At 37.8% G+C, this 20,684-nt stretch overlaps 1 protein-coding gene across 20 annotated transcripts in view; it reads left to right on the forward strand.

The window, feature by feature from the left end:
• Positions 1-20,684, forward strand: part of KCNMA1 (potassium calcium-activated channel subfamily M alpha 1) — a 506,659-nt gene that overhangs the window by 428,893 nt on the left and 57,082 nt on the right. For 11 of the 20 annotated variants that reach the window (XM_054204505.1, XM_054204517.1, XM_054204518.1 and 8 more), the window contains 3 exons: positions 5,633-5,726; positions 17,439-17,562; positions 20,342-20,566. In XM_054204505.1, coding sequence (XP_054060480.1) covers positions 5,633-5,726; positions 17,439-17,562; positions 20,342-20,566 — 443 coding nt within the window. Of the gene's footprint in view, positions 1-976; positions 1,271-5,632; positions 5,727-17,438; positions 17,563-20,341; positions 20,567-20,684 lie in introns of all 20 variants that reach the window. The other 9 variants (XM_054204500.1, XM_054204499.1, XM_054204501.1 and 6 more) reach the window with 1 other exon arrangement.

Consider the following 20,684-nt stretch of genomic DNA (forward strand, 5'->3'; position numbering starts at 1 on the left):
CTGGTAGTAAACTAGACAAAGATGCCAAAAAACATGCCGGCCTCCTCAAATAATTTGGAGCTACTGTCTAGTCGAAGTTCTCCATGGAAACTTTAAGGCAATTGAAACATATGGAAATAAAGCTGCAAGATTACCAGTCCGTAAACTACTCCCTACCTAACCTCCTCGCCTCATAACACATAACAGAATATAAGATTTTAGTGGCTCAGTAATGTACCTTCTTCTCTATAATATACTCATTTAGAATGGAACAAGCATTGGAGAAGATAATTTCTGCATGTTTTTACCAGAAAAACATGTTTTTATTGTTTTTTAAAGAGGATGGCGTTTGTTAGAGCTATTAATATAGGGGTTTGATATATTAGAAATAGAAGACTCACAGTTTCAAGCTAGATCTATATTTAGGAAATTAAATTTATTAGCTTTCTTTTCAGAGGTGCGGTGTATGACCTCATGAAATTTACGGTATTCAGCACTTCTGAATACCCAACAGCTTTTATGTAGGTTCTTCAACATCAGTTTAATTCCATAAGTATGCTTGCACAATTTTGAAGTGTTCACCTTACGTTTTTCTATTATTCCTTATTTATTTTAATAGCAGCAGAGTGCTCTACCTCCCCTGTTATTTTCGGTAGATTCAAAGGAATAAACATCTTCCACAGCTAGTAAATCTCAAAGCCTTTATCAACATGTGGGAAATAAGTGTTGCCAAAGACACATTTACCCTAGGACGGGATTATTGCTTAAAGATGATAATATTGTGGAATAATCCTTTTATAAGTATTCTTTTATAAAAAACCATTTTTAGAAAAAAACTAAGAAAGCTGCAGGTATAAACCTTTATTTCAGCTGTAGAAACTGATACTTTAAGCTTTAAAGTCTGTAATTCCACATAATATCAAAATTGATTCATGCCTGTGGTTTGAAATAATTTTCAATAAAAAGACATTAATTTAAATTTTTTCTTATTATTTAGAAGTAAAGAAGGCAGCTAGATCAAGTTACTCAAAATGTTCATATCAATTCAAGAATGCAACTACTAATGCATTGGTTGGTGCCAAGTCCACTGAAGGAATCCCGGAACCTGTTCCACTTGTTAATAACCGTAAAGGGAGCCTCTTCCTACCCAACAACCCCTCGCTGCTGCACCTTAACTTATTGAGTTCTGTTGAACAAGGAAAATCTACGTACTGTAGATTGCAAAGGGCACTCAGCTTGCCTGTAAAATACCGCTACCACTCCCAAAAGCCTGGGTTGAACCAAGATCTCCGTAGGTAGCCCCGTAGTTGGATGTATAAGGCAATACAGATTGGTTTGTGCATGGTTTTGCAGTCTGTTTTCGATGTGACTATGACATTACTAATGCTCTGTTAAGTGCTTACAGATGTGGGTTTCTCCAGATGTGGTGATTAATAAGTTAATCAAGATAGCGAGTCGACTAATGTTTCTGGGTGGTTTGTGCTTTACCTTTCCTATGGTTTATTGCTCTGAAGCATTTACATGCTAGGCAGAATGAGTTTACCAGGTATTACAGTTCGTGTGATGTTCAGTAACAAAGATGTTATTTCAAATTCCACCTCTTTTGGGGTCTAAAAAAAGCGTCTGTAAACTGTTCTGCTAGCGACCTGGGAAAGGCAGTGAAGGAGACAGATTTATTTAAAAAATAGTAACAAAAAAAAAACAAAGAAAAAAGTTACGAACTTGTCCACTGTTTCTGAAAGACATTCCCTTTATTTTGCTTAAAAAATGAAATGAGGATAAAAGTCAAGTAATATGTTGTTACAGATGTTCAGCTCCACATTAAGGCTGTTAAAATTACCAGCACATCTTAAATCAATTCAGTGAACATTGTCTGGAGGTTATGTCATTGAAATAATGAATCCTCTTTACTCAAGAATAAGCAAACATGTTAAAACATCAGTGTAACTTTAAATTAAACTCCAGCATAAACCGGAGCATCTGAAGCCTCATTAGACTTGCCTGACATTTTTCTAGCACTGAGTCTTCCTGAACTGCAAAACTGTTAGATTCTCTGTCTATTAGACAAGTGAGCGCTGGCTTGTTACAACACTACATTAAGTGTTATACTTAGGGACGTGCAAACAAGCTCTTGAATTTTATTAGAACTCAGAGGCTGGATTGAGTTCCAATTCTATAAAATTCTGTGTCCAGTTCTTGAACTTGTTTGCAGTTGTCATGAAAGCTGGTAAAGGAAGTCTGCATAATATAACATGACTATATTTTAATACAAATCCTGCAGCATAAAGACATCAAAAATACTAAAAATGGGGACACATTCTCATTAACAAAAGCACTAGGTCAAACACACAACATCAGGGTTGAGTTGTCATATATCACAGCCCATTATTCAAATCTGGTTGTCTTTCATAAGAACAAGCAAATTTAAGACTCCTTTTTAAATTAATGCAGACACAGGAACTATGAAACTAAAATGATATTTTATAGCTTTACTAAAACTTTTGCTAGATCTATTTCTTTAAATATGCAGGAAATTGATAAGAGTATCTGAAGCATAATAATTAAGTATGTTTTATATCCTACTTACTACTAAGAAGCCACTTGTGGGTTATCATTGCATCACTTTTGGGAACCAAGCCATAGGTAATGGTGTCCATTATTTACCATTCACATATTTCAGCTTCGTAGATTCTCTTCCCCATTCTAATCGAGCTGCGTTTCTAAACTGCAGATGCCCTGTGAACTCTCCACACAGATTTTATTGAAAAACAAAATCTTGTTTGAATGTGATATGATTAAGATAGATCACCTTTCATTGCTGCAATGAGAATAAATGTCTTCCTTGCTTGAGCAAGGCTTTGTTTTAGCAACACATTGAGATCCCTCAGAAGGCTTTGCTAACAGGTATTAACTAGTGAGCCACGTTAACCTTGGACTTTCCAGGCAATTGGTGACAGTAACATAGTTTGAATATGACAAGCAGATATCAAAAGAGGGAGCTTATTTATAGTAGATGCAGTACCCGAAATAACTGCAGACTGCTAGAAATCTAGCTCTAGAAATAGTTATTTGGGATGATTACTAGTAAGACTTTGTTTTTTAATTGGATGGATGGGTAGCATCACCTGGCAGCACTGGAGAACACAAATATTGGACCATATAGTACAATAGATCCTTATTGTACTAACTTTCAGTATTTGAAAGGATCAGCCAGGAGTCTTATTAGCTATCTGAAAAGTACTCTTTTTTAGTAGTGTTTTCTACTGTTCATAAAAATATTTCTGGCTATAATATGATCTACAGTTGACTTGCGTTAATACAAGATTTTGCACGTGGTCCTGATGGCTATATATCTTCCTTAAACTGTTAAAATAGTATAACAATATACTGTAACTATGGTGAAATACTGAATCTCTTGACAAACATTCTGTAACCCCATGGTGGCAGATTAAATTAAGTGAAATTTACAATTTTTACTACCAAGAGAGCAAAGCATATCAGTTGTAGCTGATTTCTGGAAGGAACGTTTTGCATGATTCTTGTTCCTTTGATTTTTTTAGTGGTGGATTAATCAGACTGGAACTGGATATTTATATCCTATAAAGAACAAGAGAGCACAGCGTATATCTTGAAAGCAACCTATTGTCTGTGTAGAATAGCATGCAAATAATTTTTTGATAGACAAGTTTAAAACAAGACTAGGCCATTTCCAGCGGGTGTTCCGAAATGTACAAATACTTGCACTTTGTTATAAGCAGAAAAAGAAAGATATTACTAACAAAATAATCCTGTGCATATTCACTTCATGTTACACATAGCTAAATACTGAAGTGATCTGGTTTAATCTGAACAAGCCGTCACAGAAAGAAAATTTCAATTTGTATATTTTTGAGAATTTTCTGTGGGCTTATTTATCTCCCAGCCAAACAAAGAATGATACTTGACGAATCATCAGTAGGCGTTTCCACTATAGGACTCTGACTTGGAAAAACAGAAAAGTCAAATGAGAAGGAAATGGCTTTGTTGTTGGGGATGCTACCCGAGAAGAAAAGAAAGATATGTTAGTGAAATAAATGATTATTAGACAGTCATTGCTCTGATCTAAGTATTACCTTTTACAGCACTCTTTGGGGCATTTATTTTGGGGTTAGCTTTTTTTAATTTTTATTTTTATTTTGCAATGCTTTCTCTTGTTTTGATTCCCCTGATGGGTTAGTCACAGGTCTGATGCCAGGTCATTTAAAGACGGCACATCTGTCTTTTCTGGGCCCAGTCCTTTGGTCTTGACCAAGGCGAAATGAAGTTCCGTAGCAGACTTGGGCAAACAGACAGATGTGACAGGCCAGAATGGAATCTCTAATAAAACAGTATCAGAAGAGGGTTATAGCAGGAGGATATCGCTTAATTTCTTCCCAGAGAAGTCTAGGGCAGGTGACATATATCCAGGTTTTGTTGTTGTTCCTATGTAGCTGGTTGCAAATAGATTTTTTTTTCCAGGCTCTGCTTGTGCACTGCTAATGCGTATTAAGCTCCTTTAATATAGCTACTACTACTGCTACTAATCTCCTTCCTTTAAAGCTAAAAGTAACAGCTTCCTAGGCATCAGTTATATTATCTTCTAGTTAATTTTTTAGTTAACAATAGGATGGGGAAAAAAAGAAAGTGTATTTTTCCTTCTGTATATTAGAATACTTCATCATTAGTGTGAATTTGAGAAAGCAGGCATAAAATAATTCCCTTTGATAGCACATGTAAACCTTATGCACAGATTATCAAGTGCAGTAACAATCTTGAAACAGTAAAGATGATGGTTAATTCTTAGAGATAAGTTATTAGGAAACTGCACTTCCTGATAACTTCCTACATTTAAGCAATATATACTGTGACATAGCTTATCCAAGAGTAGTTTATGATTGGCAAAACCATAAGTGATTTTACCTCTGGAAATTGATCTGTCATTGAAAATCCAGCTCATCCTCATTAAAAGATTGCATAACACATGCATCCTCTGTTATACAGGTATTGTCTCCCCACTTCCATTCAACCTCATTCTGTTCACTCCTGTTAAAACTCCCTTTTGTGAGAAGGGTAGAGCGATGAGGTCTGACTTGTGCTGGAGATCTGTGCACAATGGCAGGCTGCGTTCGCATTCCTGACTAACTGAATCATTGAACATCAAGGCATTGAATATTTTACATCTCTTCATGAAGACTCTGTTGTTTGGCATGTGAGGAGCAAGAACCAACTGGTGTCTAGTTCATTAGCAAAAGCGGGCTGGCAGCTGTTATGTTGGTATTGCAAATAGTACTTTACCTTTCTGAGAATATAGCAGAGCACTAATCCTACTTTTCTGTAGCACAGATTAACTGAAAATAACTCTAAGAATAACACGAATGTGGTTCCCCCCCTTTGTTTTTGAAGTATGAAACCAATTTGAACGCCTGTGTTCAAAGCCCTGGTATTCTTCCCTGCTTCTCCTTCAAACCAATCTCTTCGACTAACATGTATTTGATTTTTATTACTGTTGGGCCTATGTTAGCAATGAAGTATCAGTGCGTGAATGGACATAGAGTGTGTGTTCTTTGCTACTTCACTTGTATTTCGTATTGCACTTAGAGCAGTACTTAATCTCATGAGTTCCTTATATTTCCAGTTGAAGATGAGCAGCCGTCGACACTATCACCCAAAAAAAAGCAGCGAAACGGAGGCATGCGAAATTCACCCAACTCCTCACCCAAACTGATGAGGTAAGACTGCAAGAAACTCATATCTTCATCTTCTTTCTTCTTTCCTTCCTCTGCTCCTCCCCCCACTTCAAAAATAAGGGGAGGAGGTGGAAAAAAAAGATTGTTAGATGGTTTCTGAAAGGCTGAAGTATTTATTCTGTCAGCTTGTCAGCAGTTAATGATAGAGCTGAAAAAAATTCTGTCATGAAAAACAGTTTGAAAAGCTGTTTGAAAAATACATAGGCTTTAAAGTCTTAGCTGTCACCCTGTCCTGTCCGTGTGTAGTTCTTAAACAGCAGTGGCACTAATGATAGCACTAACCAATCAGGGGAACTCATGTGGTTAGTTTGCCTCAGGCAATTCTCTTTTTGTTGGATTCCCTCTGAGTACTGTTTTCTGTACTTAAGGCCATATGTGAGATGTATCATCACAATCAAAAATGAACCTGAATATTACCTTCCTTTTATCCTGTCGATTGAAATCAAATTTCTGTTAATTGATTTAGACTGATAAAAAAGTCTAATAATCTATGTACTTGCCAAAGCAAAGTTCAAAACTAATGCAGTTTTACTCAGGCTAAAAGCACATTAATTATGAAATACAGGGATTTTTAAGAGGGTAGTATATACTCTAAAAGTGGGTGATGAAAACATCATCTTGTTAGCGATATTTTTCCCCTGTTGCTATGTGTACATTATTTTACACCAGTATGCCTTTGTATAACTATGTACTTTCCTTCCATAGGACATATTATCTCTAAGAGATTTGTTAAAACTAGAACTGCAACAAGAAATTGGGATCTATTAAAATAATATGGCATTTGCGTTCTGTCTCACTGTGCTTCGCCTTTTGCCTGCTCAAGTCAGTCGGAACAGGATCAGATAGTGGACATGGAGTTTTCTACAAGGAGGCTGTTCCTGCTCTGATTTTGTATATCTAAAGTAGCCAGGCTGGAACCTCAGTCCACAGTTGTATGCAGAACTAAGTATCACGGCAGAGATTTTCCACTGCATATATACACACACACACACAGAAAAACGTAAACTTATTTACATATATAAACAGGCACATTGGTGCAGTTTGGGGTTTGGATGTACGTATAACTGTAACTGCTCTGCAGTCACAGAGGTTAAGTGAAGAAGATTAACATGAATATATACTTCCTTCCGTATATAAAATAACTCATGACTTGTCTTTTATTGTTGACAATTATTTTGTTCCTTTAACAATTCTGGATACAGCTAGGTAATATTCCTCTTTGTATTTCAGTCAGCAGACTGGAATTTTCTTTGGCCAGTTACAGAAGCATCCATATTTGTTTATTGTTGCTGCAATAAAGGGCATATTCAAGGACGTAACTTCTTCATCTCTGTTTAGACTACAGAACCAAAAGTGAGATTGATTCACAGAAGAAAATGCACCCAGCTGTGGCTTTTTTTTCCTATTGACCATCTATTTCTGTTAAATGTATCATTAAAAGTTCTCTGCCTTCCCATTAGCTCAGCCTTGCCCACATGACACTGATTTACATGCTTGTTTACAGTTTATGAGGAAGAATAAAATGAACATACTGGCGAGCTTCTCATTTTTATAGTGCCAGTTGTCATGCTAGCATCGTTTTCAATTTACTTACCTTTGGACAGTCTTCTTATCTGGTGCTAATAGTTTTAACCACTTTAAGTTTTAAACATGTGGGAGATTCCGCCCCCCCCAGATCCTAATTTTGGGGAAGTAGAAATAAAAAGAAGGAGAGGGAGAGAGAGAGAAAGAGCTGAAACATTTGGAGCTGAGCACACTGTCCCTGTTTGCTATGTAAAGTATGCCTCATTTCTTTGATCTTGAGTAATAATAATTCTGGGGAGTTATACTGTTTTCATATGCTTCAAAGCTGTGTCAAAGTTTTGCTGCTTAAGGGTACTTCTTTATTCTATTGGCTCTTGGGTACTGAGATGACAGGTCCTCTGTACTAGGTGCAGGCTTTTTCAAGTCATAGCCTTCAGCAAAACATCAAATTACCAAATACAGGGTAACATACTTCTACACAAATGCCTTTCCTGTAGATATATTATACCATATATATTAAATACTTTAGTGTTACATGGTACATTTTATGTGCAATAGAAAGTGATGGTTTGAGGTAGCCTTAGGGGTACTTTTTTCCACAAGCAGAAAAAGCTAGTGTATACCGTATCAAGTATGGTTTTTACAGGACTTTCTGCCCGAAGGCCTTTGTAAATAAGTAATGATCAACAGATTGGCTGTGGGTTTTTGAAAAGCATGCCTGTGTCAGTTTGCATGATGGGGGAAGATTTTCAAAGTGGAGCCTGCTTTCATTGCCTGCTGAAGAGGGACTGAGGGAGAGTAGTCATCCTGAGCCTGAGCTGTCTGCTCAGTAGCACATCAGAATTGCTAAACACGGGTCGAGCAGCGAGTGGAGAACTTGCCAGGCTTCCAAATCCAGACATTGTTTTCTTCCTCTTTGCCCTTGCTGCTAAATTTATGCACCAGCCCTGCGTCGGCACCCTCAGCTTCTCCCCAGATCCAACCGTCTCTTTGTCTTACTCTTTATCTACGCTGACTTAACTTGGGTTCAAGGTGCTAAATAAGAGAAAGTGGATTGAATCAGAAGAGAACTCTGTTAAGCTTTGTGTGTAATGGCCAAACGCTTTTCTCTTTTCTGATAAACAAAGGTGGGCTGTATTATCTGCTATTTTGTATCCTCGTAAATTACCTACAGTGGCAGGTACTTGCTTTCTGGCCCAGAAATCTTTAGTGTATGTCAGCTAAAAGTACACAAGAGGTAAATCAGCTAAAGCACTGTCATGTCTGTAGCTGATATTTATCTTTGGTTTTTAAATTTACTTTAAAAGCTCCTTTAAAGCCAGCTTCACCCCTGTCCCTCCCACAGAAATAGCTGGCTGCTTGGCAGACCTTGCCTCAGCTAGGGTTCTGGATATGGAGGGCGCCTGGAAGACAAGAAGTCTGGAGCATGTGCAGGAGGAATATGCGAAAAGTTCGTTTATAAATTGTAATCAGAGTTCTGACTTTAGAATCACTTTCTGAGCAGCCCCGGGGTTAAGATGATGTTGAAAATGCTGTGTAGATTTCAGATTTCCACAGTGGCTGGGGAAAATCAGGGAAGAAGGTATTATGCCATGAGATAAAACTCTATGACTATCGCTGGAGCAGAACAGAGGACAGAAACTATATCATAGGGATTCCCTGGGACATCATGACAAGAGGTCTGACAGGTGCTTGTTTAGACCTGGTCAGAAAGCGGGATTTTTTGAGGTTTACTCACACGTAAGTAGAAAGCTGTATTACCAAATATGATCCAGATAGATAGATGGAAGGCATCTTTTCAGTGTCATCTTTTTGATGTAATTGTCTTTAAATGCCAATAAATTACTAACTGAAATAAATGGATAGTAGGCATACAAATGTTCTTTGTACAGATCACAAATGGTCTAGATTCTCGTTTAGAAAGTCACTGTTCTAACTGAATCCTGCATCACATCAAATGACATGAGCAGAATCACACTGATGCAATACTGGAAGAATCTAATCAATCAGATACAAATCCTTCAAATTCCGACTATAGCTACAAATGCAAATTAACTAGAAAAATACTCTGTATTGTCATGGTTATTTCTGTCTGGTTTACATCAACAGAAGTCTGTCCCATTAAACCCACAAGAACATGGGTATTATTTAAAAATAACTTAAACTCCAACAAACAGGAAAAAATGGACACTTCTGTGGAGATGTGAACACAAGGACATCCTATTGCAATAAAAAATAAAATTAAAATAGGAAGTGGAAGGAAAAGGAAGGAAAGCTGTGAGTAGCAGGGTAATGGCATATTGGGTCTCCTCCTTCATGAAACGGAGAAGAAAAGTAGAACCATTTGATGCCTCTGGTGTCATGCAGTGATATCAAGTCACCTGTTCATCATCTCACAGTCGCAAGTTTTGTTGCAAGTTATTGATGAACAGCCGTGTTAAATATGAGGCTATGTTGCCCGAACATCAAATAGCAAAGCTAGTTTTAAAAAAAATGTGTCATTTTGGATTCCAGAATGACCAGTAAAAATGTGAAAAGCCCTGGATATGAATCAAAAAAGCCACTTAAAAGGATTGTTGCTGGGGCTCAAGTCCGCACTTAATGCGTTGGTAGCTGCTATTGCATGAGTGGAATACACTGACTTGAAGGAAATGTCAGCCCAGCTGAGTCAAAGTACCTCTTAATGCAAGAACAAATAGCATATGACAGGGCCCAAGGGGCCTGAAGAGCAAACAAATAGTTTGTCCCTGTCCACTCTGAACGTAGTGGTGTAGTTGACATAGGCCTCTAGACAAGTAGCATACTCAGCAAAGGGTCATTATCATTAGTGTCCCTGATCACATAAGAATCAAAGGAGGCATCAGAGGACGCTGGGTTTTCAGTGTGTTGCCACGGAGAATTTCATAAGCCTGAGGATTTTTCTTGATCGAGGATCTAAAATAATTCCCAACCAAACCATAAAACTTGCTCAGAGACTGTCAAGACCCAGCAAAGTGACATGGAAAAAAGTGAGTTTTTTGGCATACATTTCCGGGAACCTAATGAGATTATTTATCTGAAGTTGAGGGCGGAAACCTCCTGTCTTTTTTCCTGAAGTTGGGTATAATATTCTGAGTCTATGAACAATGGCCATGCACATTTATCTCCTCATCTGCCCACCCAGCTACATACACTCAAATGTACACACACATTTCTGCTAGTGCCACTTGGGATGAATTTGTAGTTCCCTGCCATTGTAATGCTGCCCTTCCACAAGCTGAAACTGTGAGCTTTCTCATGGGACCCCAAAAAAGCGATGGGAGGTCTAGAGGGGAAGATTTGTCAAGCAAAACCTTGGAAAAAAAAAAGTTCAATCTGATCATTTTCCATGACACCTCTAAATCAGACACGAAGGCAAGGTTTGAAGAGGTGAAAGCTCACTGATTAACCATAATAATGGTTTATATTTATGTCCCTCAGCCATGGAGATTTCCGTCATGTACTCTAAAATTTATGTCCTTTTTTAAGGATTTATAAGGCTAACTTTAAGAGGTGCTAATACTCAATGATAACTAAGCAGCAACACTGCAGGTATTTAATAGCACATTTCACTTCCTGATTCTGTCTTACAAGTTCACTAAACCAACGTGAGCAACAGGAGTATCTCGGTAATCACTGTGTTATCTTAGACCTGTTTTTAACAAGGTTATAGAATGAAAAGGTTTGAATGATAGGAGGTGGTATATGTTAGCCCTCTGACTGTTGCTACCATTGGTAGTTGTGCTATAAACCATTGGAGTAAGAACAGTATCAGATTATTTTTTTTTTGAGTACTGTGAAATCTTGCACAAGTGTTTTTAAGATGAGAGCGCAGTGACAGGAATGAAAAGGAGAATTTTCCAGCAGAAAAAAATCAACAGGCTTTTTTTATCAAGTTCAGGGTAGCAGAAGATCCACTCAGATCAAGGCAATGGAAAGAAAAAACTCTTTAGCTTTAAACTGGGTTTAAAGGAAATAACGTATTCTTATAAACTTTGAGTTGAGAAAGTGGTAGCTTTTATCATAAGGTATAAAGGCTACACACTTCATTTAAGTGGCAAAAAACACTCCTATATTTTATTATGGCACTTAACTGTGGGTTTATTTTTTTACAAATGAAAAATTATTTTTTTCAGGTACGTTCTCCTACTCCTCAAAGATTGCTAGTTCTGCAGCTTGAGTAGATCTAAATGGGAAATATCAAAACCAGAAGATACATTAGCTGTGTGCCTTGTCTCTCCCTTATTAAATTGCTCATATAAAAGTCTAAAAGTTAACTATTTTGTTAATTTTCTATGTGAGAGGATTCATACTTCTGAAACATATTCTGAGCAAGTCCTGAGGTATCAAGATACTTTAATGAGCAAGATTCTTACAGTAAACAGCTCTATATCAGTGTCCTTAGTAGTCTTGATAAATTAACATGAACTCTTCAGAAAGGCTTCTCAGGATAAAAAAAACCCTGGGCAGAGTGAGAGGGAAGGAAGAAGAATTAGTTAGTGTTCTTAGCACTGTAATTCAGCCCAAAAGCTTGCACGGTGCAGGAGGTACCAACTACTCTATTAAATATATACTTCTTTGTAGATTTAGGGAAAAAGTCCCGCAGTGTGAGATTGTAGCCAATATTAGGACAGCTTCTGAATATGACAACGAAAGCATTTAACAGTAAACTGCAGGTTTTCTTTCTCTTGTCGCACTAGGTTTTCTTCTCTAAAGCTCCATGCATCTGGGCACTGCATCCTTATGAATTCCATTGCTGATTAACCTGTGCAAGGAAAGATCAGTAAGAGAGTGTCATTAGTGTAACACGCATAGGCAACAAATTCTCATTACAACTTAATGCCATCCACACAGACTGCAGAGGGTCACAGGGAATGGCTAATGGTAGCCGACAAATGTTGGGTGTATTAGTCACAAAACATTTGCTGAATTCCATCAGAATGTCGTGACAACCTTCGCAGCTAGTCCCAGCGAGCTGCCGGAGTCGGTGGAGTTTGCCTGTGACAAGCCGTCACTCTATCTTGGTTGAGCTTTATAGCACCAGTCAAAGCAGTCAGAGAAGATTGAAGTGACAGAGGCCCACTGAGTAAATAGTGAAACATGCAGCACATCATGAAATATTCAACCAGGGTGTAAAAGCTCTAAATGCTTTTTCAATTATTAGCACCTGCACTGGCTGCATACATCTAACACTAACAGCATGTTAATTGCCACAATTTGTTAGGGTAGTTGGAGGAGAAATTTCAAAGGCATGAGACATTCTCTAGTGTGTCTTCACCTCCTATCTTACCTTCAGCAAACCCACTCCTTCCTCCAAAAATTAAGTATGAGTGTGCATACGCTTGTAACACACATCCACGTCCAAAGTCAGGTAGGAAAACTCAAAATTCTTGGCCTGCACACAAGGTGAGTTTCAAGACCCTGACATCTATTTGCGGGCAAAACCCAGATATAGTATATCTACCTGAGAAAGGCATAATTGCAGACTTTAACAAACACAGGTTAAAGAGGAGTTGTGTTGTTCCCAAAGGTGTTTTGCCATTGATTTTATATAAGGAAAATTTTATTGTAGGGCCGAATAAAAAGTAGCCCAACATTTACTGATGTGCAAAGACTTGTTTATTTTCAAACAATACCAGGGTCCTTACCGGTGATGTAGTATTCTCCTTCCCAGTGCTCAACATATGTACAGTTCCACTGCAGATCGATGAGGGTATGTTGCTTTAATGGTCAAAATTGGATATGAATGATAGCAAAAGGGTTAAGACAAAGGTGACAGAATCCAAAGACAAGCTAAACAACAGTCATTTAATGAGGCAACCATTTGGGCAGCCATTTTGGCCCCTGTGGTCTTTTCAGTTCTGTCCGTCCCCAATCATTACTCAGAAATTCCAGACTCAAAAACTCCAAGGAAATAAGTTTGCAGTAGTTATGAAAGTGTGCTACGAAAGCAGTGCTCTTTAAAATGTAATGTTCACTTCCTTGCAGTAGGTTTGCTGGAAGTGGGATTTATGGTTTTGCTTTAGGCTGTTGTCTCCCAGGCATGCTTTTTGGGGTTGCAGCTGTAGCATGGCATTTAGCGTCATTTTCAAGTTTAATTGATCATAAGTGGCATTATATGCTTTTCAAAACCTTGAAAAGATGGTATTTTGCTCTTCATTTTAAGTCATGCGTATGTAATATCTGCCATAAGAACCAGAGAAGCTATTTTTAAACCGGAGTTACGGATGAGGGAAAATTAACTTTTGCTCCTTTTCTCCCATGCATGATATACATGCCTGTCTTTTCCTAGCTGGAATGACCAAATGATTTGGTCATTGCAAGCCATAAAAACCAGCATCTCAATTAAAACAACCACTGTGGATTTTAATTGGTAGAAGGTGGTTTTCTTCTATAATTTGAATTTTTCAAGCAGATGACTGTATGGCCCTGAAGAACACAATAGCTGCAGCACTAATACTAGCATTTCCACAGTAACCTGCCAATGTGACTCAAGCATGGCTTGACAGGGCCATCTTCCTGGGTGAGGGGGGCAGGGAGGCTCTAGAAACATTCAGTCCGTGATTTGGCTTTAAGGGCAACAACTGTAATGCTTTGTGTAATATGAATTTTAATGGGAAGAGGGTGTCCAAACCCCTTAGGCAGATTTGAAAGCCTTGGCCTCTGTGCGTCTGTCTTAATTAATTTTTAGTATTTGCAAAACAGGTTTAGATCATCAGATTAACAAGAGTGTATATGTCCAAAGTAGTAATACTATTTTTTTACTGTATTACTTCATAAAATGACCACGGTGATTAAAAAAAAAAAAAGTCCAAAGATCAATTCATTTTTTAAGTGCATAAACCAGCATATCTTCTAACAAAGAACCATAGAATTGCCTAGATTGGAAGGGACTTTTCAGATCATCTAGTCCAAACATCCGAGGACAAAGTTGGACCTTAGTAGTAAACAGTTTTCAATATCCATGGACATCTTCAGGGATCGCTTTACTGAGAATGAAAAAATCATTGATTAAAGAGAGATTAAAATAATAGCTTAGCCCAGAAGATTTAAATGTAATAAGCACACTTATATGTAAAAACCCACAGATTCTGAAACACAAAGCATGGCTAGTCTTACCACGGTTTCCTTCTCAGGCAATAATCCATTCTCCTAGAGTAAAAGCAGTACAAGAGTATCTATTAGCATATTTTCTTGTGGTGTGACCCATCCTGTTTGCTTCTTTTAAGGCTCCCACTTGCCGTACTCCAAGCAGTGAAGCAGAGGATCCAAACAGTTTATCATATTGCAAATAAGTGCATGTATTGATTTAAAAAAATATATATATATTATTTTTTAAAATCACAATTTGTTACCTCAAACTTCAGTAGGGAATTATATCTGACGATTCACGTTCTTTGCCCCTTCCATAGCAAACTTCTATTTAAACCTAAGACAGCTAGAAAATATAGTATTGAGGTAAAAGTCTAATAAATCTTTGGCACAAGCTACTTTGAAAGTTCCCTTTTAGGATGCAAGGCTCATACCTAAAAAAGAACTACGCTAGGCTTTAAGCACACACACACACACTAAAAATTGCCTCAGACTTCAAGGCAGTTGACCATAATTTGATGTCAGGTATCTGTTATCACCTGCTTTGTTATAAAATTCCTTTCAATTTGTATCATTCCTGTGACTGGGATTAGAGTACTGCTAAATACTAATTTGTGTGAAAGCTTCAAACGATCTATTTAGTTTTAAATCTCAGAGCAGAAAAGAAACACTGATAAGAAAATTAGAATATGAAATTTTTTACAAATTGATTTATTATAGTTTCTCTGAGGAAGGGAAAGGGAAAAGGAAAATTCATTCCTAGATGCATCTGATTTCTGAAAGAAAAAGGAGGTGATTTGATCAGTGAACTTTGCTTTTGTTTCAGTGCTGTGCTACAAAGGATTGGCCGAGAAATGTCTTGTGTAAGTTCAGGGGGGAAAAAAAATGAAACGGAAAGAAAAACTTCTGTTCAGAGGAAGCTCCTGAAGATTCCTAACCTTTTGGCAAAATTTCTTATTTTGAAATGCATAGCTAACGCACTCCATCAGAAAAAATAGCTAGGACAGAGTACCACTAGATGTTGTCTGAACATCAGTACAACCTCCAAATGGAATTGTATCCGTGCTTGCAGAACTTACTCTACCAGGTGGAACTCTGCGCAGCAAGGAACGCCCTATGAGCAGCCTCGCAGTTAACTCTCAGCCAAAACTACCATGGCTGCAGCTCGCTGACGAACAGAGTAAGAGACTGCAGAGTCTAGATATTTTTCTAGAACTTAAAAAAACCCCAACAATAAAACACAGCAACCCCCCAACAAAACCCTTTGGTACAGCTTTTGCACCAAGAAGCCACCTCTGCTTCCCATAAAAGCAGGAGCACGCTCATGCAAGGCCTTTCATTACTAAACCTGGAGTACGGTCAGAGAGCCCAGGTAGTCCCCTAGAGACTCCTCGGCTGCCAGTGGGTTGATGGTGAAATGCGCTGAGCTGTACCTCTGTTGAGTGAATGTAAAAAACTTTGCAAACACAGTGTTTCTTTTTCCAGAGGAGTCTGACTTACGCCTTTGCCATGTAGTGCATTGCTTTTTCTTAAAGCGTCAAAAGATTCTGGTTTAAAAGGAACACTGCATTAATGGTGTCTCAAGTTCTTTTAAGCCACTTTCTATGGAGTTGACCCTGTTTGAGTGAAAGGAATGAGAATTTTCCACCGATTTCAATGGAGATATAATCAGTGGCTATAAAATTACACAAATTAATCACCCTGAAGGAATTAGAGGTTACGCCTTTCTTAGGTATGCAAGCATAACTGTTTTAAGGATGGTAACTTATCATACTGTATTCAGGGTAAATTAACCTGTATCATACGCAGTGTTCAAAGCCTGCTTTAGTAGACAATGCAGAAGAGGGGCTCTTATCACAGTCTGCTGGCTCATATGCTTTAAAAGCAGTAAACTTTCCAGTTTTGAGAGTTCAGCCAAAATGGGCATTTCTTTAACAGGCTTCAAAAGGCTTTAAAATTTGGCTACCTGTCTCAGAGCACTTAGCATATTCCTACATTGCAAATGTTTTCTCCTCTGAAATGTTACAATTCTGTATCAGGATATTTCAAGCATTCATGACAAAAACCTTAAGTAAAGACTGTAGTTTTGCCAGACAAAGCACTGTTCCCTCCTCAAATTTAAGATTTTAGGGCCGGTTTACCCTGTGCCTTGTAAACACAATTCTCCTTCTAATGCTATTGCATAATGCAATCACTTAGGGGTCCCCACTAGCATCTGAGAGTGTTGGAGTCACTTAGTACTTAGCGTAATGTTTGATTTTAGCATATAAATTAAAGAACTGTATGTGTCTGTGCCTAGATGTAACTATTTTGGTGGAGGGCAGGTTTATAAAAATGTCTTTTATTTGCTTCTCCTTCGAGAAACCTTGTGCTTTAAGATCTTGCTGGAAAAACACTTAGAAGGTTATCACAGGTAGAGTTGTCCACGAAAGTGGACATTGTTGTTTGGTATTAAAATCAAGTATTCCAGATGTGGGCATTTGTTAGTCAGTCTGCTCTAAAATGACATACTGTTGAATCTTTAAAGGGCTTCAGTTTGGGAAAGCAAAATATGATTGGGCAAATTGCTAAAATATTTAAAGTGCAGCCTGTTAAAGCTTTTACTGCGAAGAGCATCACGTCAGAAGTTGTATGTGGTAAAAGCAAGTAATTGGCTTTCCATACTTATGCCAGTCAGTCAGCATGGGGCTCTGTTCCTGTCCCTTCTACTTCATTGCAGATGCTAATGGCAACTCCGATATTTATTTTGGAAGGGTGGGACTGGAAAGGAGAAAAACTTTTATGGATGTGATGGTGTCAGAAAACCTTGTTTAAAATTAAATGGCCATTGATGTAGAAAGAGTATAGAAAATCTTGAAAACTGCACCCAAAATTTTAAAATTGATTTTGTTTTCTTTTCAGCTTTTGTTTAGAAGTGCCCTCATTGAAAGCATGTTAAAGTGTAAATACATTTCATTTTTTTTACTTTTATCCCTCTTTGTACACAGCTCTTGGGATATCTTTCCATCCATAATTCATAATATTTTCCATTTATGTTGTCCTCAACTTGTATTTCCCCAGGCATGACCCCTTGTTAATTCCTGGCAACGAGCAGATTGACAATATGGATGCCAATGTGAAAAAATACGACTCTACAGGGATGTTTCATTGGTGTCCAGCCAAGGACATTGAAAAGGTCATTTTGGTAGGTATCGGCGATAAGTTGTTTGAAAAGAGGTTATTTGAACCATAGAACTGGTATCTAATGGATTAATAAATTAATCTCTACTGTCATTAACTCCAGCATATTGAAATCAGAAACATGGTGTGTTGAAATCAAAGCTAGTATTTTGGTTAAAGGCTTATGATTATGTAAATCTGTATGCCAAGTGCAACAACAAAAGCTAGTCCAAAATTTCTTTTTCATAAACTGAAATTTGCATATTGAGTTTAAATCTTTAGAGAATTAAGATTGGAAATATTTAAATGTTTACACACCCCATTTATCTCTTTACTACACAAGGCAGTAATGATTCTAATACAGGTAACCATTGCTTTGCATTATCTCTTATTTATTTATGTGAATTTTGCTCTCTTAGAACTTCTCTCTCAATTTCCAACATATCAAGATGCCCAAATAGGCCAGAGTAAGTAGTACTACTACTCTGCCTTTCCAGCATGTTGCAGTGAGCCTAGTCTATGTTTGTTTCGTTTGTTTAACTGGGTAAACCATCAAACTGACTCAAGTCATTAAAAATAATTAGAAGGCCTATCACAGTCTATTTTGCTCGGTGAAAGTTTGTGCCACTTGCGTTCATGTACTCATACCTAAGAGTAACAAGTAACTAACTCCAGATCTCTTACGCAAAACTGATCATATTTGAAATGAACTCCCTGGTGGATCTTCACTTTGTCGCACTTCATAAAGCTTTTCCTGAGTCTGCTCTCTCAGATTTTCCTGCACTGTGGTGTGGTGTAGCCGACGATGGTGACAGCCCCGGTTTATTCTAGTAATCAGGGGTTAAAAGCTTGTCTCCACTTCTCCTCAGGGGTTTCTGTAATAACTGCGATGTTGCCTGGAATTGCAATATCAGTGTTTAAACAGTCAAGCAAGTAAATTCCAAATTCTGGGGACTGAGCTGTGAGATGGAGTTTGACTGAACAGCTTTAAATAGTATGCATTTGTACGTATTCAGCAGGCAAAGAGGAGCAGCTCTGCCTTCATGCTCTAAACACATCTTAGCAGACAACCTTTACATGTTGTCCCACTTTGAAAAATGTTTCTCTAAAAATGGTGCTGTGAAGTGCCTCTTTTATCGTCTCTTGGTGATGCCGTATCAGCTTTTCCCCAACCAGCCCATGAATCTGTAAGTCTAGCCAGGTTCGTTCTGCTTCATGCATCATCACCAATAAAGACACTGCCAGCACAATGCTTCCCTACACCTTTTCAAACTCATAGTCCACAACTGATGTCTACATTCATATCCATGCAAATTTAACGCTGTCCTTAGAGACCAAACAAGTACAAATTAGTACATAATTTGAAGATGATGGGGTCTCCCAGGCTGTCTTCTAATTGATACGTGATGATGCCTCAATCAGAAAAGAACTCATTTTTCTGCCCAAGGTCTGTTTTGGCTCTGTGAGATTCCAGCAGTATCAGGTAGTAAGAACTTTTTTTGATATACAGTCAAATGTACATGGCTACATACCGATCGATGACTATAGAGTGACATTTTAGACATAATTTCTTTTAAGACTTGGTCTCTGTCTTGTAAAGTCTGAGTGTTTGAAACCCATAGGCAGAGGCATGGGAAAACTTACATGCTTCACTTGAGCATTTGCTCATGTCTTCTGCTCTTTGAAGGGCCAAGACCACTCTCTTGATAGAGTTGTATGAAAATCAGTGTAATCAGTGTAAAAAAGGACATATACTCTGGGTAAGTGAGGGGAAAATTTTGCAGTTCACTATTGTCATAGTTTTATTCATTGGCAGAACTTCTATGTAATGATACTGAGTGTACAACTTTTTGGCAATATGATATCAGTGGATCTGCAGCTACTTGATGGAGTGCAATAATGCTAAGACTGGCTCTAGAAATGAAGATCATTTTTTCCTAATGACTTTATTTAATCATCTTGGTGTTTGAGTTGCCTGCTCAACTGACAGTACCACTGATGAAATTAGTGCAAAAATTTATTCTTGTCACTGAGACAAAAAGATAATTCTCAATACCATTAAAATGTTCTCCATGAGACTTTTTTCCTTATATCTATTCAAGAACTCTGGAAGTTCAGTGGGCCTGAAAAGTTAGCGACTGTCTTGCACACTAGTGTTTTCTTACTGAGAGAAGCTCTGTGGAGTATGGTGGGCATGTATTGCAAAGAAGAGCAGTGTAGAGTGTTCTTTGATTGCTTCTCAGGGTAGTAGCCACTTGTCCTAAAGTAAGAATTTTGACTCAAAGAGAATACGGTCCTCAGTTCAGAAGACGTGTGATACCATAAAGCCCTACTAAGACCATCGGGCACTCACATTTTCCTTTTCAATTTGGTCCTGAAACAAAACCACTAGTGATTCATCAGCTAAGGCATGGTTTTGCATCTCTTTTCTAAAATCCTCAAATGGCTAGATGCATAGTAGGTCAAATTCTGTTCTTAATTAAACCCATAGTACTTTGATTGTAACCAGAGCTTTAATCCACATGTGTAGAAACATATACAGGACCAGAATTCGTTCCAGTACAATGTCTTCCTGAACACTGAAGAATTTGCAAACAAGAACAAAATTTTCTTCTGCTGAGCACATTTAATGAAGGATAAATAAGGGTAAAATGAACAACTATTATCAAACCGCTTCTTTGTGCATGAACAATATTGACAGTTGTGTTTTTCCTAGTTTAAAACTCAATATATGATTTAAGCTTCCCTTTGTTTCATTTCTCCCTTGTCTTTTTGTTTTGTTTTGTTTTGTTTTTTGTTTTTAGACTCGAAGTGAAGCAGCGATGACAGTTTTAAGTGGGCATGTAGTCGTTTGCATATTTGGGGATGTTAAATCTGCTTTGATTGGATTAAGAAATTTAGTGATGCCATTACGAGCCAGCAACTTTCACTACCATGAACTCAAGCACATTGTGTTTGTGGGTTCACTTGAATACCTGAGAAGGGAATGGGAGACACTGCATAACTTCCCCAAGGTTTCAATCTTGCCTGTAAGTCCAAAGCCATATTATTGATACTTTGTTATTTAGGACACCAACTGGACAGATTCATATTGACTTTGATCTTAGGCTTTTTACTTTTGTCTACTTATAGGCCTGAGGACTTAGA

This window comes from Rissa tridactyla, chromosome 6 (assembly GCF_028500815.1).
Source record: "Rissa tridactyla isolate bRisTri1 chromosome 6, bRisTri1.patW.cur.20221130, whole genome shotgun sequence".
NCBI lineage: Eukaryota > Metazoa > Chordata > Aves > Charadriiformes > Laridae > Rissa > Rissa tridactyla.